At 39.0% G+C, this 26,579-nt stretch overlaps 2 protein-coding genes across 2 annotated transcripts in view; one reads left to right on the top strand and one right to left on the bottom strand.

Annotated features, from left to right (window-relative positions):
- LOC126175854 (zinc finger protein Helios-like) overlaps positions 1-23,892 on the bottom strand; it is a 72,663-nt gene extending 48,771 nt beyond the window's left edge. The window contains exons 1-2 of the mRNA XM_049922860.1: positions 23,756-23,892; positions 22,602-23,290 (exon numbers count right to left, since the gene is read on the bottom strand). Coding sequence (XP_049778817.1) covers positions 22,602-23,269 — 668 coding nt within the window. The 5' untranslated portion in view covers positions 23,270-23,290; positions 23,756-23,892. The remainder of the gene's footprint in view (positions 1-22,601; positions 23,291-23,755) is intronic.
- The window catches only part of LOC126175855 (uncharacterized), a 59,619-nt gene continuing 56,911 nt past the window's right edge, over positions 23,872-26,579 (top strand). Inside the window, exon 1 of the mRNA XM_049922862.1 lies at positions 23,872-24,475. Within this exon, the coding sequence (XP_049778819.1) occupies positions 24,010-24,475 (466 nt within the window). The 5' untranslated portion in view covers positions 23,872-24,009. The remainder of the gene's footprint in view (positions 24,476-26,579) is intronic.

Below are 26,579 nucleotides of genomic sequence, written 5' to 3'. Positions count from 1 at the left end.
AACAGTACCTCCATTATGACAGCTGCCACCCATTCCACATCAAACGGTCCCTTCCCTACAGCCTAGGTCTTCGTGGCAAACGAATATGCTCCAGTCCGGAATCCCTGAAGCATTACACCAACAACCTGACAACAGCTTTCGCATCCCGCAACTACCCTCCCGACCTGGTACAGAAGCAAATAACCAGAGCCATTTCCTCATCCTCTCAAACCCAGAACCTCCCACAGAAAAACCACAAAAGTGCCCCACTTGTGACAGGATACTTTCCGGGACTGGATCAGACAATGAATGTCGCTCTCCAGCAGGGATACGACTTCCTCAAATCCTGCCCTGAAATGAGATCCATCCTTCATGAAATCCTCCCCACTCCACCAAGAGTGTCTTTCCGCCGTCCACCTAACCTTCGTAACCTCTTAGTTCATCCCTATGAAATCCCCAAACCACCTTCCCTACCCTCTGGCTCCTACCCTTGTAACCGCCCCCGGTGTAAAACCTGTCCCATGCACCCTCCCACCACCACCTACTCCAGTCCTGTAACCCAGAAGGTGTACACAATCAAAGGCAGAGCCACGTGTGAAAGCACCCACGTGATCTACCAACTGACCTGCCTACACTGTGAAGCGTTCTATGTGGGAATGACCAGCAATAAACTGTCCATTCACATGAATGGACACAGGCAGACAGTGTTTGTCGGTAATGAGGATCACCCTGTGGCTAAACATGCCTTGGTGCACGGCCAGCACATCTTGGCACAGTGTTACACCGTCCGGGTTATCTGGATACTTCCCACTAACACCAACCTGTCAGAACTCCGGAGATGGGAACTCGCCCTTCAGCATATCCTCTATTCCCGCTATCCGCCAGGCCTCAATCTCCACTAATTTCTAATTTCAATTTTCCGCCGCTCATACCTCACCTGTCTTTCAACAACATCTTTGCCTCTGTACTTCCGCATCGACTGACATCTCTGCACAAACTCTTTGCCTTTACAAATGTCTGCTTGTGTCTGTGTATATGCGGATGGATATGTCTGTGTGTGCGAGTGTATACCTGTCCTTTTTTCCCCCTAAGGTAAGTCTTTCCGCTCCCGGGATTGGAATGACTCCTTACCCTCTCCCTTAAAACCCAAATCCTTTCGTCTTTCCCTCTCCTTCCCTCTTTCCTGATGAAGCAACCGTTGGCTGTGAAAGCTTGAATTTTGTGTGTATGTTTGTGTTTGTTTGTGTGTCTATCGACCTGCCAGCGCTTTTGTTGGGTAAGTCTCATCATCTTTCTTTTTAGATATATTTTTCCCACGTGGAATGTTTCCCATGATGTGACTTACCAAACGAAAGTGCTGGCACGTCGATAGACACACAAACAAACACAAACATACACACAAAATTGATTGTGTACACCTTCCGGGTTACAGGACTGGAGTAGGTGGTGGTGGGAGGGTGCATGGGACAGGTTTTACACCGGAGGCGGTTACAAGGGTAGGAGCCAGAGGGTAGGGAAGGTGGTTTGGGGATTTCATAGGGATGAACTAAGAGGTTACGAAGGTTAGGTGGACGAAGGAAAGACACTTCTGGTGGAGTGGGGAGGATTTTATGAAGGATGGATCTCATTTCAGGGCACAATTTGAGGAAGTCGTATCCCTGCTGGAGAGCCACATTCAGAGTCTGATCCAGTCCCGGAAAGTATCCTGTCACAAGTGGGCCACTTTTGGGGTTCTTCTGTGGGAGGTTCTGGGTTTGAGGAGATGAGGAAGTGGCTCTGGTTAATTGCTTCTGTACCAAGTCGGGAGGGTGGTTGCGGGATGCGAAAGCTGTTTTCAGGTTGTTGGTGTAATGTTTCAGGGATTCCAGACTGGAGCAGATTCGTTTGCCACGAAGACCTAGGCTGTAGGGAAGGGACCATTTGATGTGGAATGGGTGGCAGCTGTCATAATGGAGGTACTGTTGCTTGTTGGTGGGTTATGTGGACGGACGTGTGAAGCTGGCCATTGGACAGGTGGAGGTCAACATCAGGACATATATATATGATCTCCTAAAATCTATAGCCCAATGAACATTGTACTTCTATATACACTAAGTCATTAACGGGGTACTAGCAGAGAAACACTGAAAATGGAACATTTATATTATGTGCAACTCGATCATCTTGTGGTTAAACGAAAATCTATGGACCCAAATCTCTGGGCTCGAATCATGATCAGTCCTATGACTTTTGTCTGTGACTTCTTTCACATCTAACAGTGTTTGTTAATCTGAAACATGACGAGTTGTAATGTAGTTAGGAGACCACCTATAGGTTGCCTTATAACTGGGTGGGTCAGTCAGTTTCAGGTCGGAGAAAGGCAATGGCATATTACCTGTAACAGGATCATATCTAAATGAAAACTTACTGATTTTCAAGCCACATCATTTTGAAAACATTCAAGCTTCCAATGGCTATCTCTACCATCGTCATCAGGAGTAAAATATCACTGACTGCTGGGGCTGGCACCATTTTCTGCATATATAGGCACAACTGCAGCATCTGGCACCAATCAGAGAGGGCCAAAATGATGCATGTACGAAAGGCAAGTAGTGCAACACACAGCAAAACCTGTCTGCTGTGGTACCAGTGATGTTATGTGGCAGAAGGGGCTGGCTCCACATCTGAAACTGCTGCTCTCCCCTCCGTACAAGCACCAAGCATCTATATCTAGCAAAGCACTAAGATCTTTGAACTGTTCTTTGGGTTGGTGACAGTTGTGCCTTTATTGTTATGGTCTGCAGCCTAAAGACTGGTTTGATGCAGCTCTCCTTGCACCTCTATCTCTTCATCTCCAAATAACTACTGCAAACTACCTCCTTCTGATTTGCTTACTGTCTTCATCTCTTGTTCTTCTCCAAAACTTTTTACCCTCCAATACTAAGCAGGTGATCCCTTGATGCCTCAAATGTGTCCTATCAACTGATCCCTTCTTTTAGTCAAGTTGTGACACAAATATCTTTTCTCCCCAATTCTATTAAGTAGCTCATCATTAGTTACGTGATTTGCCCATCTAATCTTCAGCATTCTGCAGCATCACGTTTCAAGAGCTTCCATTCTCTTCTTGTCTAAACTGTTTATTGTCCATGTTCACTTCCATACATGGCTACACTCCAGACAAATACCTTCAGAAAAACTTTCCTAACACTTACATCTATATTCAACATAAATTAAATTTCTCTTCTTCAGAAAAGCTTTTCACACCATTGCCAGTCTACATTGTAATGTGTCTCCAGTTATACTGGGTCGTATCTGTTAGTTTGCTTTTATCACAAAAAAGTGTAGCCTTTTAGGCTTATTTCTATATTTGAACTGTAATATACTCTTATATATTATTCTGACGTGTTAACACTCTTTCTTTCACTCACATATGACAGTTTCACTTACATACTTTATTCATTTCATCCATTTGTTCCATAGGTAACAACAAGAAGAAGAACCTTCAGGGGTACGGAATGAGTCAAGGTAGACATTAACAAGGGACAGCAATATTATGGCCTTGCTGTTCTGGTACTGCGAACAGCTGAAAGCAAGGGGAAACTACAGCCATGATTTTTCCCGAGGGCATGCAGTTTTACTGTACGATTAAATGATGATGGCATCCTCTTGGGGAAATATTCTGGAGGTAAAATAGTCCCCCATTCAGATCTCTGGGCGGGGACTACTCAAGAGGACGTTGTTATCAGGAGAAAGAAAACTGGCGTTCTACGGATCGGAGCGTGGAATGTCAGATCCCTTAATCGGGCAGGTAGGTTAGAAAATTTAAAAAGGAAAATGGATTGGTTAAAGTTAGATATAGTGGGAATTAGTGAAGTTCGGTGGCAGGAGGAACAAGACTTCTGGTCAGGTGAATACAGGGTTATAAATACAAAATCAAGTAGGTGTAATGCAGGAGTAGGTTTAATAATGAATAAAAAAATAGAAGTTCAGGTAAGCTACTACAAACAACATAGTGAACGCATTATTGTGGCCAAAATAGACACGAAGCCCATGCCTACTACAGTAGTACAAGTTTATATGCCAACTAGCTCTGCAGATGACGAAGAAATTGATGAAATGTATGATGAGATAAAAGAAATTATTCAGGTAGTGAAGGGAGACGAAAATTTAATAGTCATGGGTGACTGGAATGCGTCAGTAGGAAAAGGGAGAGAAGGAAACATAGTAGGCGAATATGGATTGGGGCTAAGAAATGAAAGAGGAAGCCGCCTGGTAGAATTTTGCGCAGAGCATAACTTAATCATAGCTAACACTTGGTTCAAGAATCATGAAAGAAGGTTGTATACCTGGAAAAACCCTGGAGATACTAAGAGGTATCAGATAGATTATATAATGGTTAGATTTAGGAACCAGGTTTTAAATTGTAAGACATTTCCAGGGGCAGATGTGAACTCTGACCACAATCTATTAGTTATGAACTGTAGATTAAAACTGAAGAAACTGCAAAAAGGTGGGAATTTAAAGAGATGGGGCCTGGATAAACTGAAAGAACCAGAGATTGTACAGAGTTTCAGGGAGAGCATGAGGGAACAATTGACAGGAATGGGGGAAAGAAATGCAGTACAAGAAGAATGGGTAGCTTGAGGGATGAAATAGTGAAGGCAGCAGAGTATCAAATAGGTAAAAAGATGAGGGCTACTATAAACCCTTGGGTAACAGAAGAAATATTGAATTTAATTGATGAAAGGAGAAAATATAAAAATGTAGTAAACGAAGCAGGCAAAAAGGAATACAAACGTCTCAAAAATGATATCGACAGGAAGTGCAAAATGGCTAAGCAGGGACGGCAAGAGGACAAATGTAAGGCTGTAGAGGCTTATCTCACTAGCGGTAAGATAGATACTGCCTACAGGACAATTAGAGAGACCTTTGGAGAAAAGAGAACCAGTTGCATGAATATCAAGAGCTCAGATGGAAAACCAGTTCTAAGCAAAGAAGGGAAAGCAGAAAGGTGGAAGGAATATATAGAGGGCCTATACAAGGGCAATGTACTTGAGGACAATATTATGGAAATGGAAGAGGATGTAGATGAAGATGAAATGGGAGATACGATATTGCATGAAGAGTCTGACAGAGCACTGAAAGAGCTGAGTCGAAACAAGGCCCCCGGAGTAGACAACATTCCGTTAGAACTACTGACAACCTTGGGAGAGTCAGTCCTGACAAAACTCTACCATTTGGTGAGCAAGATGTATGAGACAGGCGAAATACCCTCAGACTTCAAGAAGAATATAATAATCCCAATCCCAAAGAAAGCAGGTGTTGACAGATGTGAAAATTACCGAACTATCAGTTTAATAAGTCACAGCAGCAAAATACTAACGCGAATTCTTTACAGACGAATGGAAAAACTGATAGAAGCCGACCTCGGGGAAGATCAGTTTGGATTCCGTAGAAATGTTGGAACACGTGAGGCAATACTGACCCTACGACTTATCTTAGAAGCTAGATTAAGGAAAGGCAAACCTACGATTCTAGCATTTGTAGACTTAAAGAAAGCTTATGACAATGTTGATTGGAATACTCTCTTTCAAATTCTGAAGGTGGCAGGGGTAAAATACAGAGATCGAAAGGCTATTTACAATTTGTACAGAAACCAGATGGCAGTTATACGAGTCGAGGGGTATGAAAGGGAAGCAGTGGTTGGGAAGGGAGTGAGACAGGGTTGTAGCCTATTCCCGATGTTATTCAATCTGTATATTGAGCAAGCAATAAAGAAAACAAAAGAAAAGTTCGGAGTAGGTATTAAAATCCATGGAGAAGAAATAAAAACTTTGAGGTTTGCCGATGACATTGTAATTCTGTCAGAGACAGCAATGGACTTGGAAGAGCAGTTGAACGGAATGGACAGTGTCTTGAAAGGAGGGTATAAGATGAACATCAACAGAAGCAAAATGAGGAAAATAGAATGTAGTCCAATTAAGTCAGGTGATGCTGAGGGAATTAGATTAGGAAATGATACACTTAAAGTAGTAAAGGAGTTTCGCTATTTGGGGAGCAAAATAACTGATGATGGTCGAAATAGAGAGGATATAAAATGTAGACTGGCAATGGCAAGGAAAGCTTTTCTGAGGAAGAAAAATTTGTTAACAACGAGTATAGACTTAAATGTGAGGAAGTCATTTCCGAAAGTATTTGTATGGAGTGTAGCCATGTATGGAAGTGAAACGTGGACGATAAATACCTTAGACAAGAAGAGAATTGAAGCTTTCGAAATGTGGTGCTACAGAAGAATGCTGAAGATTAGATGGGTTGATCACATAACTAATGAGGAGGTATTGAATAGAATTGGGGAGAAGAGGAGCTTGTGGCACAACTTGACTATAAGAAGGGATCGGTTGGTAGGACATGTTCTGAGACATCGAGGGATCACCAATTTAGTATTGGAGGGCAGCGTGGAGGGTAAAAATCGTAGAGGGAGACCAAGAGATGAATACACTAAGCAGATTCAGAAGGATGTAGGCTGCAGTAGGTACTGGGAGATGAAGAAGCTTGCACAGGATAGAGTAGCATGGAGAGCTGCATCAAACCAGTCTCAAGACTGAAGACCACAACAACAACAACAATGCTGTTCAAATATACATCATCTAAAATTAACCGACTAAATTAGTAAGAACACTGCTACTTTGAAAAAAGCTGCTGCCTCCCCAGTTTTACTATAAAGCTGCGGACATTTGCCATTAGTACCTTCATATTTACTTAACTAGGTTAGCACTTACTGCTTCACTTGCGTAAACTGTATAGTCTGCACACATTTTTCTTTTTAGTTTTCCTTTATTCGAAGGTTTACATAGTTCACAAATTGGAACACCAACTAACCTCTTCACACTAATAAAGGGCACAGAAGCGTGGTCTTTTCCAAATGTACTTCTGACCAAAAGCAATTCTGGTAGCTGGAGTTCGAGGCTTTTGCTAATTATGTCTTTTGTCTTCTTTTGAATAGAGACTTTCATCCCCAAACATATATTTCTTTATAGCTAACCAAGGGATGAAGTAAAACAATGGAAACTCAAGGTTGGAATAACAACAATGTAGGAAAAAACAGATTGTTCTTGTTGTAAAGATGACACATTAAGTTGTAGACAGGCACAATTACAAAGACCTTACACAAAAGCTTTTGGCAACAGCCTTCTTCAGAAAAAGAAACACACACCACTCACTCACAGAAGGAAGCACACTTCACATACACATGACTGCCACTCTGCCAATACTGGTCCGAGCTGCCGAGTTGGCGATCCTGTGTGAATGAAAAGTGCTTGCTTGTGTAAATGAATGGCGTGTGTATCTTTTTCTGATGAAGGCTGTGGCTGAAAGCTTATGTGTATGTGTCTTTTAATTGTGACTTTCTGCAATTTAACATGTCATCTTTACAGTAAGTAGAAATCTACCTTTACCTATACTGTCGAGAAGTCGAATGCCAATTTTCATAGCTTTAAAAGTTTTTTAATATAATAAAATATTTTCTTAAAAATTTTCATCCCCTATTTCACCCCCTTAGGGGTCAAATTCCCAAAAACAGTGAAACATGTATTATTTTATTTCTAACAGAGAGGTGAAATATAAACTTTCATAGATTTAGCTTTCAAAATACTTTTATAATGAAATCCATACCAATATTATAAATGTGAATGTAACAGTCTGTTATATTTTCACGATTACACTGCTAATGCTAAACCGATTTTGATAAAATTTGGTATGGAGGTAGCTTGAATGCTGAGGAATAACAGTGTAACACAAAGTATTTATTGATTTGAAAAATATAACACAAAATATGGAACAACAATTACTCTTTGACTTTTGAACTTTATCATATTTGTGAAAATGTTTTTATTGTTTGATATATTCTACATAATAGGACTCAACGTAATGAATACAATGCAAAACCTCTATGTGTTTAGTCCATATCTCCCTACTAATATCAGTGACAAACCCATCACATTTTAGCTGCTAAGTGATACGCATTTCTTATAACTTCTTTGTTGTATTCAAATCTGTATGAATAGCTCACAGTCATGTAGTTAGTGTTGCTGTTTCTCAATCATGTGTTTCCAGGTTCAATTACCACATGCATCTCCCCCCTCCCCCCCCCCCCCCCCCCCCCTGCTCACATATCGATGTGGGCATTGTCGTCATTTTAGCATCATCAATGTGTGAGTCTCTGAAGTAGTGTCAAATAAAAAGACTTGCACCTAGCTCCTGAACATCTCTACTGGGATCTCTTTCCAATAAAGCCATATGCACATTTCATTTCATTTCAATAATGCACAACAGCAGCCATGGGTAACAACTGGAATACAATGCTTGTATAATCCTCAACATTTTTTATCCATGTCAATCTGTACTTCCACACAAATATTATAAATTCGAAACTAACTCTGCTATGTTTCCGCAACTAAACCACCGAACCGATATCCATGAAATATGGCGTGAGACAGCATGAACACTGATGAAGAAGATAGGCTAGTTTAAAAAATGTGCTGTACAAGATCTTTATAGATTTGAAAAATATTACACAAATCAAGGAAAAATATTTACTCTTTCAAAAAGCTATGTACTCTTGTGCAACGTAATCAATACAATGTTTATTCAATTCTCAACATGTTTAATCCATCTTCAACTTATACTTGGAAACTAATACCAGTGTTATTAATTATGAAAGTAACTCATTTCATGACACTACTGCTGAACCGAGTCTGATGGTATTTGGTATGGAGATAGCCTAAACCCTGAGGAAGACCACAGGCTACTTTAGAAATTGTATCTTTTTCAGAATTACTAATATTTTTCAATGTGGTGTAGGAGAATGGCATGCAGATGATGCTGACGCAATGGACGATGACTCTTTGTGTCTATAGCTTATTCCATGACAGTGCAAATCCAATGTTATTGTGCACGTGATTTATGGTACTGACCTGGCATAGGTTGAGAATTTTGGTGGAGATATGACAATAAAATCAGATGGTAAGCCCAGGAACCATATTTAAAACTATTACTACAAACATTGTAAATGTAAGTCGGATTTAGTACATAGTTTTAAGAGAGTGCAAGCTGTGAAAGTTACTCAAATCCAACAAACCTCAGAGCATTCTCATGTCCACCGGAACTTCAATGCAGAACGTCAGGTGACCTTAAGTGCTACAGAGACATTACAACACTTACAAGCCCACTGCATTTTAGATGCTGAACATCATCGGTCTCTTAACGTTCCAAGATGCTCGAAGACTCACATGATGGATCATTTAAAGGTTGTGCGACAAACAGAGAGTTGTACCTTTACATGTGGTATGTGGGAGGCTTTTGTTGAGACAGCATTATGACTTATTAACTAACTATATTAATCATACATTAGTTATCATAGTGGGTGGATAAAAGATGTAGGCACCATAATGCATTAAAATGGAAGGAAGATAAGGTTGGTATGTGTTGCTCTGGTGGCAAACTCTCGCATCTACTACAAGGCGAGCCAGAGAAACCCCTAAAAGCTTTACTTCTGCACAGACGTAATAAATAAAGGCATTTTTAAAATATAATTAGAAAATATAATGCATGCTTTCAGATCCACCATGCGGCAAAATAATAGACACACACTCAGTATGAATCTACACACCAGCACTGCACACATTTTTTAAAAAAATATATCTCTACACCACCATATACACAGAAATCTTGTAAAATGACTAGCTTACTTTCTCATCATCACTCATCATAACAAAGCTAGTGATATGGGAACAAATCAGCAGATGACAGCTAGTAATTTCATAAAATTTGAATCCCCTATTTAACTCCTAACTGAGAAGTCAAATACTAATTTCCACAGAAGTAGCTTTAAAAATGCTTTGGTAGTTCTTTATTAATGATTTATTTTCAAAAAAAATCTTATACCCTTTAGGGATAGAATTTCCAAAAATGCTAAAACACATTTTTTTTTAAATTTCTGACTGAGAAAGCAAACACCAATTTTCGTAGTTCTAGCTTCAAAACTGCCTTAATAGCGAATCAGTCAGTCAGTCAGTCAGTCAGAACACTGCCTTTTATATATACAGATTACAATGGTATTTTTCAAAGAAAATATTTTTCCACATCTACATATAGTGAGTGCTATTTACAGAACATTACTGCTTGTCATGCAGCTTTATAACAAACATAACTACTTGCCATGCAGCTAACAGAACTTTCCAATCCCTGATCTATATATTCAGATAAATCGTACAAAGATCAGCTAATAAGGAATGTTTTTAACCTTGTTTTTAATTGGTAGGAACTCCCAATTTCTTGCTTTATGTTAGACGGGAGCTTGTTGAATATTTCCCCAAGAGAGTACATAACTCCACTCTGAATCTTGGACAATGAGGCAAAGTCTACCTCAAAATTATTTTTGTGTCCTGTATTGTGAATGCGTAAATCACAGGTAAGGTTAGACTGATTTCTATCATCAAGGGGAATAAAATTTGGAAGCGAGTGTAAAAGGCTTCTGCAAGATAATACATTTATCTACTGTACACAATATTAATAGTGCTTGCTTCTTCTGAATAAACACTTTACTTACTTTAGGTGTATTGCCTGAGAAGATAATTCAGTGCTACAACGGAAAGTGAAAAGATGCAAAATAAGCAACACTCTTGTCTTTACATCAACACAATTAGAGATGCTTCTGAGAACACAATACTCTCAAAAGAGCTTCTTGATTAGTTTATATATGTGTTGACTCCATTGTAACTTGTTATCTAACTGGATGCTAAGATTTTGCACATTGTGTTTCACTTTACCCTACAGTAATCACAAGAATTACATATCTTGTGATAACTTCAAGTTGAACAAATATATTTCAAGGAAGACACAATACATGAAAGTCACAGATCAAGTAAACAGAGTAAGACGTGTGTACACTTTAACAATCAAATCATAACTGAGTCCAAGTCTAGCTTCCGCTGGCTGGCAGACAGCACCGCATGTAGAAGAAGCGCATAACTGCGCGGCGGCACTTTGAAAGAGCGGCAAGTCACAACATATCTAATCCACTTATATAAATTTAAAACAATGAAAATCAGGTGATGCTGATGTTTTGAGCCTTAATGTAGTTTAAGAGGAGTAGCTAGCGAATGCCCTCAGATTAGCACAAGCACCATTCATGTGATTGTGTTGTGTGAGTTCAGTGAAGTCAATGATCTACCACTATAACCCACACAACCTATTATGTATTTCTGACACACAGCATTTCTTCTGTGTGCCTTATAACACTATCTTTGGTAGAAATATATGTATATAAGCAACAGTACCTCCATTATGACAGCTGCCACCCATTCCACATCAAATGGTCCCTTCCCTACAGCCTAGGTCTTCATGGCAAACGAATCTGCTCCAGTCCGGAATCCCTGAACCATTACACCAACAACCTGAAAACAGCTTTCGCATCCCGCAACTACCCTCCCGACCTGGTACAGAAGCAAATAACCAGAACCACTTCCTCATCCCCTCAAACCCAGAACCTCCCACAGAAGAACCCCAAAAGTGGCCCACTTGTGACAGGATACTTTCCGGGACTGGATCCGACTCTGAATGTGGCTCTCCAGCAAGTTGCCGCCGCTCATACCTCACCTGTCATTCAACAACATCTTTGCCTCTGTACTTCCGCCTCGACTGACGTCTCTGCCCAAACTCTTTGCCTTTACAAGTGTCTGCTTGTGTCTGTGTATGTGCGGATGGATATGTGTGTGTGTGCGAGTGTATACCTGTCCCTTTTTTCCCCCTAAGGTAAGTCTTTCCACTCCCGGTTTGGAATGACTCCTTACACTCTCCCTTAAAACCCACATCCTTTCGTCTTTCCCTCTCCTTCCCTCATTCCTGATGAAGCAACCGTTGGTTACGAAAGCTTGAATTTTGTGTGTATGTTTGTGTATCTATCAACCTGCCAGCGCTTTTGTTTGTTAAGTCACATCATCTTTGTTTTTTGATATTGACTTATTATTGTTCTAGAACGTATATAAATTAAAATAATCATATCATTTCTTAAAATTTTCAAAAAATATGAGGATGTAAGAGAACAAGTTCCAATCCTAGTATGACTGGAGGAAACTGCTCCAAGTTCTAAAGATGAAGAGGATGTTCTTGAAGATCAGAACCATCATTGCGAGTCTGAACAATAAAAAGAAGTCCCAGGGAGGCATCTGAAAACAGTGAACAAAAACCACATTGTTGTTGAATGCCGAGGCCAGCTTATCGACCTGTCTCTGGTGGGGTGACAACACTTGCCCATGGAAGATTGTAATATAAAATGTTGGCAAGATGTATCTTTTATCTTTGGGGACAAAACACTTACTGTTGTCAAAAATAAGATTTTCTTTCCATTTCTCTGGTAGGAAGCCAGCCATTGACCTCTAGAATGAGAGGATCTCTGTGGAATGCTGCTATGTCTGTGAAACAGCACGCATAGGTGTACTTGAAAGATGTGCAATTCGTGTCAGAAAACCATTTTCCCCAATATTTTAAATTCCTCCATATGTCTTGTACAGGGAATCATGATTAGATTAATATATTTCACACTATCTTTCTTTTTATCTCAGTCACAGAAAAAGGTGTGAGTTTAGTTAAAATTAGAACTATAATAATTTTGCTGATTTTTCAAAAATGTGACTCAGAGAAAAACTTCTTCAAAAAGTGATTATGTAATGTTTTAGATGAGAAAGTGGCATACTCACGTAGCCCATGTGACCACTGACGTTTCTTTTTAGAGCATGACCACTGCAGGGTTAATGTATTATCATTAATGGCTACTCTGTCAAAAATTAGTGCGGGTCTGAAGATGCACAGTACAAGTCTGTGAGAATAAGACTTAAACTATTAGCTGTGAACCAATTGTATGCATGTTCAGCTATCATTTGAGTTTTTCTGCCAATGTTAAGTTTCTTATTTCGCCATGTGATGCACAATATAAAAGATCGTGTTCTTTTCTATCATGTCTCTCTGTATTATTTTAGGTTTGGATGGTCATTATGGACCAAAGAAATTGCCTTTTTTATGAGTAACTGCAAATAAAAAGACAATATGATTTATATTCCTAGATCACTGTGTCTACTCCACGACTACGTTACAACTTTTGATACCAGGAGATACTGCTGCCCTGCCAAATATTGTCAAAATGGCACTACAACACTGCATTTTGCTGTTATGATGTTCTGTAACTTTGGGGACCAAACTACTATAAAATCTGATGGTTGCAGCCTGCTGTCAATGAAGACATAGAAAATGGAAAACTAAATAGAAAAAATGAGTGCTTAAATATTATATATAGCATTAAGTAAATCAAGTGGGGCCATGCAAATTGATGCTTGCACTTGCTTTTAGATTATGCAGTTTCTTTTTATACTAAGCTCTGGGAACACATAAATTGATTTTTACAGTTTTATTAGCGCTATAATGTGGAAGATATGTCCACAAATGGAATGCAGGGGAATTAGCTGATTATCCCTCTGCATTCCAAACAAAATACAATAAACATACTGCTGAGGAGACTCATCATATTTCAAATTTTATTTTCATGTTCAATACATATTTCTCCAAAAGAAACTTTCCAAATCATCTGACATATTAGGCTGGTGCATAAGTTTATTGTGTTTTTGTTCAACATGTCGGTATTCCTATTACCATGAATTTATTTATCAATTGTAATTTTTTTATTTCCAGTTTACTGTTGCTGTTTCACTTTACATATTATCATTTTGTCATTTGGAGGTAAGTGAATGGAGTTGTGGAAACTAGAAAATGAAGTGCCAAGTGGAGATATCAGAACATTTCCGACATATTCTTCTGTTTCAGTTCAACAGAGGGGTGACAGCAATGGAGGCAGCCAGAAACATTTGTGCCAAGTATGACGATAATGCCAATGGATAGAGCACAGCAAGAAAATGGTTTTCTGTTTTAAGGAGGACCTTTTTGACCTTCGTGACTCTCCACATTCAGAAAGACCTTTGGGGTTTGATAAAGATGGTTTAAACACATTAATTCACAATGCTCCACATCAGTGTACTTGAATTGGCAAATGTGATGAACTATGATCATTCCACCATAGGGTGTGTGGATACAGCATGCTACATGACAAAATTACAAAAATCAGTGGATGACCATATAGGCTATATGCACCTGTGCTTGCTTGTCATTAATTGGCTCATGAACAACACCGACCATTTCCATCCTGTATTTTTAGTGGTGATGAAAAACAGTGTATTTATGCTAATGTAAGGCAAAAAAAGGAACAGTTGAGCTCAAACAAAGCAGCAACTCCCCATATAAAGACCACTGCACATCCACAATAGATAATGTTATGTATCTGGTGGAAGACCTAATGCATCCACAAAAGACAATATTATGTATCTGGTGGGACAGAAATTGTATGGTGTAGTACTACAAATTGCTTCCTAATGTGCAACCATCACTTGCTTCCCAATGTGTAACCATCACTGCTGACATTTACTGTCAACAACTGAGAAGTCTTGCAGCTGCAATCCAAGAACAAAGACCAGGAAGACAGCATGAAGTGATACTACTCCACAAAAACGCTCACCTGCATTCAGCTAGACTGACAAAAAACACCAAACAGTTGGGATGGGAAGTCATTCTGTACCCACCTTATTTACCTGATATTGCACCCTCAGATTTTCAACTTTTCTGCTCTCTACTGAACAACCTTCATAGAATTTCCACTCCAGATGAAAATGCACTCCAAACATGAGTTCTCTACCTCAAAACTACACGATTTCTACAGTTGCGGAATCGAAAAGTTACCCCAGTATCGGCAGACTGTTGTGAGTAGTGAAGGAGACTACACTATTGATGAGTAAATTCTCTGTTATGTGTATCTGTTGTGTTTATTAAACTTATGGAAAAATACTACGAACTTACGCAGCAACCTAATATTTATTAGAGTACAGCTTCTAGAATATGTTTGTACTGGGGTGGGGGGGATTACTACACGATATATACGACATTATTACAAAAACCTAAGGTGAATATAAATTCAGACTGGGCAGACAGATTATAGCTCACATTTAAGATTAAAGACTCCACATTAAAGGTAAATGGTTTTATTTCATTTAAATGACAATATAACATTAGTTAACTGTGATAAGAATCTATATTCTATCACTCAAATACTCCAGAGTAGGAATAAAACTTTATTCAAAACAATGTGACCATATAAGTTGAGCCAGAGTGCATTAGATCAACATATCCAAAAATTACATGCCACATGCAAAGCATAACACCTTAACTGTATATATATTTTTTTCATTGTTCAAACTGGGACAAACCTGAGATAAGATGAAGATAATCACCTTCTTGTACACCAGAAGAAGACTGACTGACTCTTTTATACTGGTGTTCAAGACTGCCATTGGTTGGTTGACATCCGCTTGCTTTTCTAACTTCCGTTGGCAAAGTGATGTCGCCTGGACGGCGAGATTCGCATGCGCAAATGTGGGAATCGCCAATGAGGCATTTAAGTGCCACCAAGCAACGATTAATTTCTACCACTTCTTTAATTGTAACATCCTAATATGTCTATGCATGAGAGAGGATCTTCATATTCTCCAAGTTAACCTTACGCACTTCCATAAGGCTGTGTTTCATTATTGCTGATTTTTCAAGATTTCTATACTTGATGTAGCATCTATGTTCAGTGGAATGCAGAGCAATGATACACACTGTCTGCTCCACATTCACATGGCATATTGTAGACACCAAATACTCTCAGATCGGGCTTTCTTTCACTGGGTGCAACAAGACTATAAATTTCCCAAGTAGATTGGAATAATGGTCTAATACCATATTTACCTACCATGCACCCAGTATTGCTAGAGCTCACTCCACAGAATTGAATGAGTATTACAGGTTTGTCTTTTGAATGTGTTTGCACCAACATTTACCAGTGAATGCACCACTAATTTGATGTGCTTTTTATAGGTTTTCCTCAACACATTCTTAAGATCATAAAACTATTATGATGTTTTAATTCAGATACCGGGTGATCATGATCTGAAACTAGCTGTGGTCTGTGTAATAAGACGCTCAGAACAGAATTTTTGAGCTGGATGATGAAAAGTCTGATTATTTAAATAAATATCTGTATATGTCAAATTTCTGTACAGGGACTGACCTAATTGTCCACCCAATTTCCACTGAACAAACATGACCAAGCACTTGCTTTTCATTTACATCTCCATAGTAAACCTAATGTTTGAATGTGTGGAATTAATGTGGTCAGATTAATCTGCACGAATCACAGACAGAACACCAAATACACAAATTTTGAAAAATCAGTGATAATGGAGGACAGCCTTACAGACAATTCTCTTCCATGCTTTGACTTACAGAGACTCTGTAACACAGAAGAGGTAGAAATTCACGTGTGCACCAATAATTTTAAAACAAGCAGAGGTTGCAATCTGAGTGGTGCCTGGAAATGAACACTTGAAACAGAATCTCTTCAAAGAAATAAAGCCAAAAAAATTAATTCTTATGGATATAAGTGATGCTGGGGATGATTTCCATTCCCCTTCCACCCCTCTATCACAAACCAGTTGGAAAAAGGGTCCATTACTGCCTCACTGCTGATTTACCTCATTTGTGCATGGGAATCCCGTCCTCCAGGTGACATGCCTCCATCAATAGTAGTCAAAACACCAAATGATGTCAAGTGACCAACATCAAGCTTGAACACCAGTAAAAAGGAGGCAGACTTACTGCTGGCAGTCAGTCATCTCCTGATGAACAAGATGGTGATTACCTTCAGAAGCTCATGTTTTAACTTAAATATGATGGGGTCTGAACACTGCGAAAATTTTATACATGGATGCTGCCATGAAAACCTTCAATATCATATCACCTTAACACTACCTGATGTCAAAAATGAATGTCCACTTTGCAGTACAGAGTTCACTATATTGAAATTTCTGAGAGACTAAAACTGTATGTCTGATTGCAGATCAAATCCAAACCCAGGCATTAAAGAATAACTCTCTTACTAACTCAACTATCTACACACACATGAAAGCTACAATATGTCAATACCTCCCTCCTGTCTTGTAGGATAAGTACTTTAAGAGAATATATATGATGGAGAACTGTTTATCACAACCAGTGGAATGTCCTCACAATAAATGTCTCATTCTACAGCAGAGCATATTCTGTACCGAAGCACACTGACAGAGTTGAACTGTGCATTGGGCTCAGCTGGAAAATGCATTGCTGATGAAATGTTAGGGTCTAGGTCTAAGTCCTGGTTTGGCACACAAATTTAGTCTTTCAGAAAGTTTTGAGAATGGTGAACAACAAATTTGTAATTAATAACTGAGGCATTTTCTACACTTATATGCTATATCTAAAGAATTTAAAAAGAGCAAACATAACAACTCACTGGATAGTTGAGATAATGAGTTGTCAATAGGCACATAAACAATACTGAGAACACCACTAGCTTTAAGATGAACTCTCCTTTGGAGCTAAAGAGTACACATACATGTGCACACATACACCTGTTCAGCTACATTGCCCTGACTGACTGCACTGGACTGCCACTGCAGTTTGACTGGGTTGATGGGTTGTGCTCGGTTGGTGTGGATGAGGAGAATTAATAAGTTTGGTTGAGAAAGGGTGGCTGACGGTTAGAAAGGAGAGGCAGCAAATGCACAGGATAGGAATGTGACACCTGGAATCACATTCTTATCACAGGCAGGGGAAGCTGTGCCCAGTACACAATGATGTAGAGGGGTGGATTAAGAGGGGGAGATAGAACAGAGACAGAGACACATGGTGGAGAAGAGATATGAGTGCAGGAAGAGAGAAGTTAGTACTACGGGGAAGGAGCTGAGGAGTGTGGGGGATGTGTCGGTTCAGGGGCTAGTGGAGACTGAGGTCAGGGAAACTATGGGACTGAAGAATGCATTACAAGGGCAGCTCCCATGTAAATAAGATAAGCTGGTTTTGGGAAGAAGGATCCAAATGAAACAGGTTTTGAAGCAGCCATTGAAGTCAAGCAAGTTATGCTCAGGAGCATGTTCAGCTGCTAACTCTGCTCTTGGCCAAAGTTCAGTAGTGGCCATACATTTAAGTGGACAGCTGGTTGGTGGTCATGCTCACATACAATGTTGTGCAGAAATACAGCATATCTGGTATGTAATACACCTCCCTCTCTCCAATAGGATAGGGAAGCCTGTGGAGGTGCTGGAGTATGATGTGCTGGTTGGGTGATCGGACAGGTCTTGCACCTATGTTTCCGAAGGTCTATGACCATTGTGGCAATGGGTTGGGAGTATGTGTGACATATGGATGGACTAGGATTTTGTGCAGATGGGTGGGTGGCAGGATACCTGCTGGTAGGGTGAGAATGATTATGGGGAGGACGCTCCTTATTCCCAGGCATGATAGTAAGTAGTGGAAGCGCAAGGCATGCTTATATTTAACCACAGAATTTCCATTTCATATCCTGTATTGGTAGACATACTTTGTAAACCACTGTGAAGGGTGTGCAAGAGAGTACTTCCTCCGGAATCACATATTACAGCCTCTTCCTGTTCAATTTGCAAATGGAATCCAGGAAGAATTAGTACTTACATGTCTCCTTGCATACTGTAATTAGTCTAATCTCATCTTTGCAGCGTCCAAGAGAGTTATTTGTATTGAGCTATATTATATTCCTAGGTTCTTCACATAATATGGGTTCTTGAAACTTTTCCAGCATTTCTGTGACACTCTCCTGTGACTATTTGTGATGTCTTTCTTTGTATACATTCATCATCCTCTAGTCCTGTTTGGTACAGGTCTCACACACTTGAGCAATATCCTAAGATGACACATACAAGTGATTTGTAAGCTGTCTCCTTTTTACACCAACGGAATTTTCCCACTATCTTGGCAATGAACCTAAGTCTTTTGCAGTCATCCCCCCCCCCCCCCCCCCACAAAAAAAACATCATTAAATCATAATGCAGTACTGCCAAATGCTGTAGTTGCTTGTTCAAATCCCGGTGATGGACGACATTTTTGGTGCCAAAATTTTGCCAATAAGGGGAGAAAGTATTGAGTTATCAATCACTTGACTGTATGGCACACTTGTGAGTCAAATAGTAAGCTTCCCGTAGGTGCCTTATGAAAAGCTATACAGTGGTTTCTGTAAAAATGCATAAGATATTTCAGATTTTAAACTACACATTGCATTAATTTAAGCAAACTCCTTGACACTTTTCAAGCACAGTAAGCTAGGAGACAATGCAACATGTTTCATTTCACACACAACCACAAAAACACAAGTACTCGTCATGGCCATCCATGTAGCATGTTCCAGAGTTAGCACATAATACACAACAATGCAACATGTTTCATTTCACACACAACATAAAAACGCATGTACGCATCACAGCAGTTCATGCAGCATGTTACAGAGCAGGCACATCATACACACATCAAATGAAAAGTCTGCATTTACAAAAGCCTAACCAACAAATGAACATAAGAATCCTGCATTACTAAGAGTTAAAAAATGAGTACAGCAGAGTATTTCTTTTCTCTTCACACAGAGTAAGATCATAAAGAAATGATTGTACATTATGAAGCACACCTTTAATTACTATTTTTGTGGTCCTTGTGTGAATAGAACTCCTTAGTACCTCCTATTCTAGAGTTCTCAAGCCAAAAAGTGCAATTTCTGAATGCTTGTGAAATTCTGATCCATTTGTGTCTTCTGCAAGAAGTATGTGTGAAATGTTTGGCACCAGGCATCTGCTTTGATCCATGACATAATGATTTTGTGGTGTGTGTGTGTGTGTGTGTGTGTGGGGCGAGGTATTTGAAGTTTGACATGTGAGAAGGGGGCATTCTGTAGCAGGTGTGTAGGTTGTGGTGGTGCTCTTTAGTGCTGAACTTCAATATCAGGAAAATAGTGTATTTGTCAGTTTCTGTTGTTCTGTAGGATAAGATACTACAGTTCTGACTTTAGAAGGCAATAGTCAGGTGATTGCTGGTGTTCCAAGTATGGCCATTCTTCTGCAAAAATATGATGTTTTGGCAGGCTACATTAACTGGCAGCACTGCGAGAAGGGAATGAAAATTGTGAAAGCTGCTACATCATGCAGGCTGATAGAAAGAGCTGAGGTGTTTGCTAAAATTGATTCATCATTTGATTTTTGTTTTATTGGTGTTTAGTGTAGAGAAATGGGGGGAGGCTGGGTCTAGCAGATGGTGAAGAGAGGGATGACTGTATCAGGGAAAGCAAATAGGGTGGATTTCTTTATTTGGCTGTGTTCTTTTTGTGTTATTTGGATTGTTTAATGATGTTTTCTTTTTTTAAATCTTTTTCTTTGGCATTTTTTTCGTAAGTACGTTGTTAAAACATGTTTATTTATTTTTTTAAATTATGATCATAGTGACATATGTTTAATGCAATTGTAGTTTTATTTTTGTTGTTTAGGTTGACTGAAATTAATGATACAAGACAACATAAATAAAATTATATTATTTGGTTTGTTTGTGAATACTGTCTATTCCTAGTTATTCGGCACTGTGGAGTCGATTTTATCAATGTAGGTAATGTGTAGCTAATTATATCTGTCCTATTTTGTAAACAAATTGTTACTTCTCAGGTATCAATCATGTGTCTTTGGTCGTTATGGCAGACTTCATTTCAGCTATGTAGGTCAAGCGAACTGACTGATACCACCAGTATTATATACTTACTTTTTTTTTTTATCAATGTTGTTGTTTTGCTGTCAGAGATCTGTTAGCTGTATAGGTTAAGTGAAATTATTGGTACTAGCATTTGCAGTGTTCTCTCTGCAAATATCACTGTGATTTTCACTGGTAGGGAGCATGGAGTTCGTTTTAGCTATACAGGTCAAGTGAATTTATTAGTACCAACAGTTATGTTGCTGTTTCATCATTAGCTGGTATCGCGAAATTCAGTTTACCTATAGATATTAAGTGAAGATGATCATACCAATTTTTTGATCTTTCTGTATTGAGACGTTCATGGAATTTTGTTTGGTTTTTTACTTCAGTTCCTATGTGAGGGGAGTGGGCAACGTTTGTATGGTATGTCCCTACCCAAAACCCCCGGTTTCCCATGAGTATCCTGTTAGTTGGATATATTTTCTATTATGCTTCTCTTATGGTTGTTTGAATGACATAATGATCACCATACTGCATGTAAATAAGATGTTTGTATGTGCCAATTGGTAATGTCACAAGTCAAACACAAAGGCCACTACTGAATGTTAGCATATTTCATTTGTACTGGTATATGTAAAGTAGTTGTTAATGTTTCTGGAGGAATATTACGCCTGCAATTTAATTTGCTATCAAGGAAGCAAGTAACGAAGTTCTAGGACATTTTATGACACTTATGTAGAAGAATTTCAAAAATGTAAACTGTGGTGACCAAAGTCTAAAACAGCTGCATCTTTTTTCACACATCAGTACAGTATACTAGCTTAAAATACTCTCATTTGACACAAGCAAAACATAAATTAATTCTAAGTTGAGGACAGGGCTAAAATTATGTTTAACCCCCCCCCCCCCCCCCCATCCACGACCCGAAAGCTTGGTTGTTGTGACAGAGTGACAGATTGATCTATAGTACAGCCCGAGGTCTAGATTGGGTAGGAAGGTGGCAATTTGGTTGCGAGTTGGTGAAGTCAACAAATGTGAAAGCAGAAAATCTGGTTGCGATAAAAAATTGACTCAGAGCAAAACTAATGTTTACATCCATACCATAATGAAAACTGCAAGGGGAGTCCAATAGATAACTTTTACCGAGAATTGAACTATGAACCTACAGTTACAACCACGAAGAATTACATGTATTGTATTGACGAATGAATACCAGCTGTTTAAAACGTCATTGCACCTTCAGTACACCTTTTTAATAAAAATGGGTGAGTATATTTATCTGTAACTGAGACCACTTAAATTGTAACCATTATTAAGATATAAGACACACATATATTTCCACTAACATAACATATAACAAAATACTCATTGATGACATATAGCCTACATTATGTATCTAAGGTAGGTTTTTGAATTTACCACACTTTTATTATTTATAATGAAAAGCACATTAAATTTTGGAAAGAGTGTTAAATTTGGCACAAAATAGACCTCATGCTATGCTACAGATCAATATGTTACTACATCATTTATTTTGCATTCACTTGCATTGGATTTACCTACTCAAAACCAGGTTGTCACTTTTAAATCCAACTTATGAGACTGTGGGCTAAATTACAGATCAATACAGGTCAACCTGTCAGCACAACCAAGATTTCAGTGGAACATTATCAACAAAACATAACCAGTCAAAAATGAAAAAAAAAAAAAACATTTAATGCTTCCATTGCATAGTGAGTTATGGTTCATCTCCGCACTTTTTCTCTATCTCCCATTCACGGCTTCTTATCATCAAACTAATATCTAAGGTCAATATATATACTTCTTACTCATTAGTAGCACCATGTAAAAAAAAAAGGTGAGCTATTGTTGCATTTATAATAAACCTGACACACTGGAAGCAAAATAATAATTGACAGTAAAATCACTACCTGTTGAAGAAATGAACACGTAAACTCTTCATTGAGCCAGCTCGATAACTGCAGAGTGGACAGGACTTGATCATGTCATGCTGTCCAACATGTTCATTTTGAAAATGTGCTCGCATTGCAATCTGACGCTGGAAACCTCTGTTGCAAATGGGGCAATGATAAGGTAATGTTTTTGTATGGGTTGTAAAATGCTCTGCCAGGTGGTCCTTGCGGAAAAATCTCTTTTGGCAGACACGACATTCATAAGGCTTTACTCCTGTGTGTCGCATTTTATGCCGTCTCATATTTGCACCATTAGAAAACTTCATATTGCACACATCACACTGAAACAATTTACGGTCATGACTCCTGTCTGCTGCTGATGACTCACCCTCATTTACGGAGCAGCTGGACAAATGAGTTAAAAATGCAGAGCGACTAAGTGTTTCATAGTTATCACAACGGTCACACCTGTGTATTGGAATGGCTCCATCACTAGAGTCATAGTTGGTGTTAAGGGCTCCTTCATTGCCACCTGATGCTACAGGGCTTCCTTGACCTCCAGACTGATCTGCTTCATTCTCTTGATCACATCCATCTTCATTGCTATGTGCACTTTCAGGCTGTGTACCTGAATCTACTTCATTTTCAGGAGTGCCATCGGTTGAGCTGCGATCTGGCTCTGCCATCCTCCAACTCCTCACCGCACCCTGTGAATTGAATTTCTACAATTAGTTACCTATGACAACAAATGTTAACAAATTTTTACTAATATAAAAAACAGGAAACCACATATGACAAAAAAAATCGAAAATGCTACATGTTCTTAATCATAAGAGTAATCTAAACAGAACTGTACCTGAATAATAACCTAATTTCATCACTGTGCACTTTAAAATATATGGCACATTTAGTTCAATTGTCATTTGACTCAAGGGCTATTTTCACAATCTGAATTGTTAGTTACAGCATGTCAAATACGAATTTCGCGAGATTTCAATTCTGAATTCGTTCTTTTCGGAGAAATAAGGTCACATAAGGTACGGATTCCCCTTCCAGATTACAAACAGGTGGGGAATTGGTTGCCTCAACTACAAGTCAATGTACTCACAACAAGGTTATGCAATGCCACTCGAAACGACATTTAGCAATCGGTGTTGAATTGTAATACTTACATATCCGCTCAAGATTGGAAGTCTTCAGCCCAGTCATTTATTTCGACGTATGTCTCCTTAGAATCCAGCAGCTTTGCTGTCCAAATAAATACATTGACCTACCGGAATTAGGAAGAGTTATTGGTCGTGCATTTCCGCTCCACATTTTAAGTCACTGTGTTTCTAATGATGCTGTTCACTTCCAATGTTTGCAAACAACATCATTTTGCACGAAGTAGCGAAGTTACTAATTTCGGTCATAGTCTCATCTTAAAATGACAGTTGAACGTCAGGATAAGAATTTCATGCGTGACAGGTTAGGCGCGCATCGCGTGAGGTGCGGTAAAATGAGAAATAATTTGTCGAATTCCGAACTGCTAACTTATTATGAGGAAGAATCGGAAAAGCTACGAGTGTTTGCAAGAGACCGCGGATTAGATGACGGGAACATAAATAAAATCGTCCATAAATCACTATATGGTTATGTTTACAAGAACGTCGATTGTAGTGAAAAACAGTCCTCGTTAAATACTTTTATTAGAAAGTATTCTGCTCTTCTGTCTGTATTAAAACTTTTATTTGTACTAGTGTTTATAGTAACTGGTCTATTTATCGCCCAGCTTTATCAAAAATCTGCTGTCAATTTCATTATCCGAAATGTTCAAGAGCTTATATATCCTGCAATGAAAGTTCTTCGTTTCGTAAGCCTTCCTTTGGTGACAAACTTCCCATCAATATCCGGTAAGAACATCAGAATGAAAACTGTTACTTTATTCCACGCTTAAGCACTGGGTGTTATTACAACCATCCTCTGGTTTTTGACACCTATTTTTGGCAGTCTTCTCTAGACTTCTCCTTGCATTAGCCATTTTGAGGGTTTTTCGTGTAATTATTCATCCAGAAATTGACTATATTGTGGTACATTACGAATTTGCTTCCCAAATCGTTTTCCGTTTTGTGGAGCATTGGTTGAACCAGTCCTCTGAGCATCTTAATGTAGAATTTTCTGCGATCTACTTTATAATAATTTAAATGGAATACCAGGTTGCATTGTTCAAAAACTTCATGTCTGATTTCCTGCTTCAGTGGTGTGTATCAGGGGGAGTCAACCTCTTTTTACCTACTGCCCACTGTATCGCTGTTACTAGTAAAATTTTCTAATCGCCCACCAGTTCCACAGTAATGATGATTTATAAAATAGGGAAGGAACTAACATTATAAAATGTATGAAGCAGATTACAGCAGGTTAAGCATATAATAATAATTACTTACGAAATGCTTAAAATAAAAATTTTATGAAAATCTAATGAAAATGTTTTTAAAACCTGTTCCACCCACTATGCAAGCTGGAATACCCACTAGTGGGTAGTAGGGACGAGGTTGACTACCACTGGTCTAGATGAAACCTAGTTTTGGAGTGATGTATAGCCATTCCGCTTCAGAGGTTGCAATGGAACACTCACTCCCTATCGTCTGCATTCTGCATCACAGCACGAAGTAGACGTCGGTGCCCATTTAAATTCATCTCTCATCTGAGAAAGTTGGGATTTTGCTTAGAAATTAGTGCTTTATTATTGTTATTATTTTTATTCATTAAAAGCTAAGTAGGCTATAATTATTTTGAATTTAGCTCAACAATTTTGTGATGAAAGGGTATTATATAATCTTTTTTCATAAGTCATAATTTGGCATAATAGCTGTACACTACTTCTGTAAAGAATAATTAAGTTATATATTTTGGTCAAACAACAGATCGTTCCCAGGCATTAAGAATGACGTTAATTACAGGCCACGTGTCTATGTGTCTAAAATGATAATTTGCGTTGAAATCATGATTATCCACATGCTGTATCTGAATTATAAAATGTAGCAAAACAGCAGAGTTATTCATGAGGCAATGTGTTTTCGAGGTAAGGTGCCTCACCACCATTCCCCAAATCCATCAATATGGGAGCCAACCTCACATCTATAGGAAGAACCACAATCCACCTCCTGAAAGTTAATGCCAATCTTATAATCCTACCTGCCAACAAAGGCTCCAGAACTGTGGTTATGACTCACAGGGACTGCCTGGTGGAAAGATTCTGCCAGCTGTTAGAAAAGTTAACATACAAGCCCTGCCTAGTGATCCATTCTACAAACGCAGCAGGATCTTAGGCCCATCCCAGAATATCTCTCTCTCTCTCTCTCTCTCTCTCTCTCTCTCTCTCTCTCTCTCTCTCTCTCTCTCTCTCCCCCTCTCTCCCTCTCCCTCTCCCTCCCTCCCCCCTCCCTCCTCCCCCCTCCCTTCCTCCCTCCCCCCTCCCCATCCCCCCTCTCTCCCTCTCCCGCCCCACCTCCACCCTCTCCATCTCCGTCTCCCTCTCTCTCTCCCTCACCACTCTCTGCACTCCTGCCTTTTACATGCTTCCTAAAGTTTATAAACCCAACTACCCAAGATGCCCATTGTGGATGGTGATTGTGCTCCTCACAGAGAGAACCTCTGCCCTTGTGAACCAACACCTTCAGGCTATTACTCATGACATAATCTCCTATACAGGGAGTCTCAGGTGGAATGGTCAATATTCAGGTTATGACAGCAATAATCATCTGAAGCAAAATACTTCATTTTCCCTATTCTGACTGGTTTTTGAGGTAGAACACATTTAATGTACATTGTTATTTATTTTCTGTATTATTCAATACAGAGAAATGATTTTAAAGCGTAATTTTACATGCCCATTTCATAGAGAAATCCCACATGAGTGTAATGCAATATTTTTTATCTATATGTTGGGACAGTAAAACAGAGAATAACCATCTGCTGCACAGTAGTAGTAGTAGTAGTAGTAGTAGTAGTAGTAGT

This window comes from Schistocerca cancellata, chromosome 3, assembly GCF_023864275.1.
Source record: "Schistocerca cancellata isolate TAMUIC-IGC-003103 chromosome 3, iqSchCanc2.1, whole genome shotgun sequence".
Classification (NCBI taxonomy): Eukaryota; Metazoa; Arthropoda; class Insecta; order Orthoptera; family Acrididae; genus Schistocerca; species Schistocerca cancellata.
This window is presented reverse-complemented; position numbering and strand designations above follow the sequence as displayed.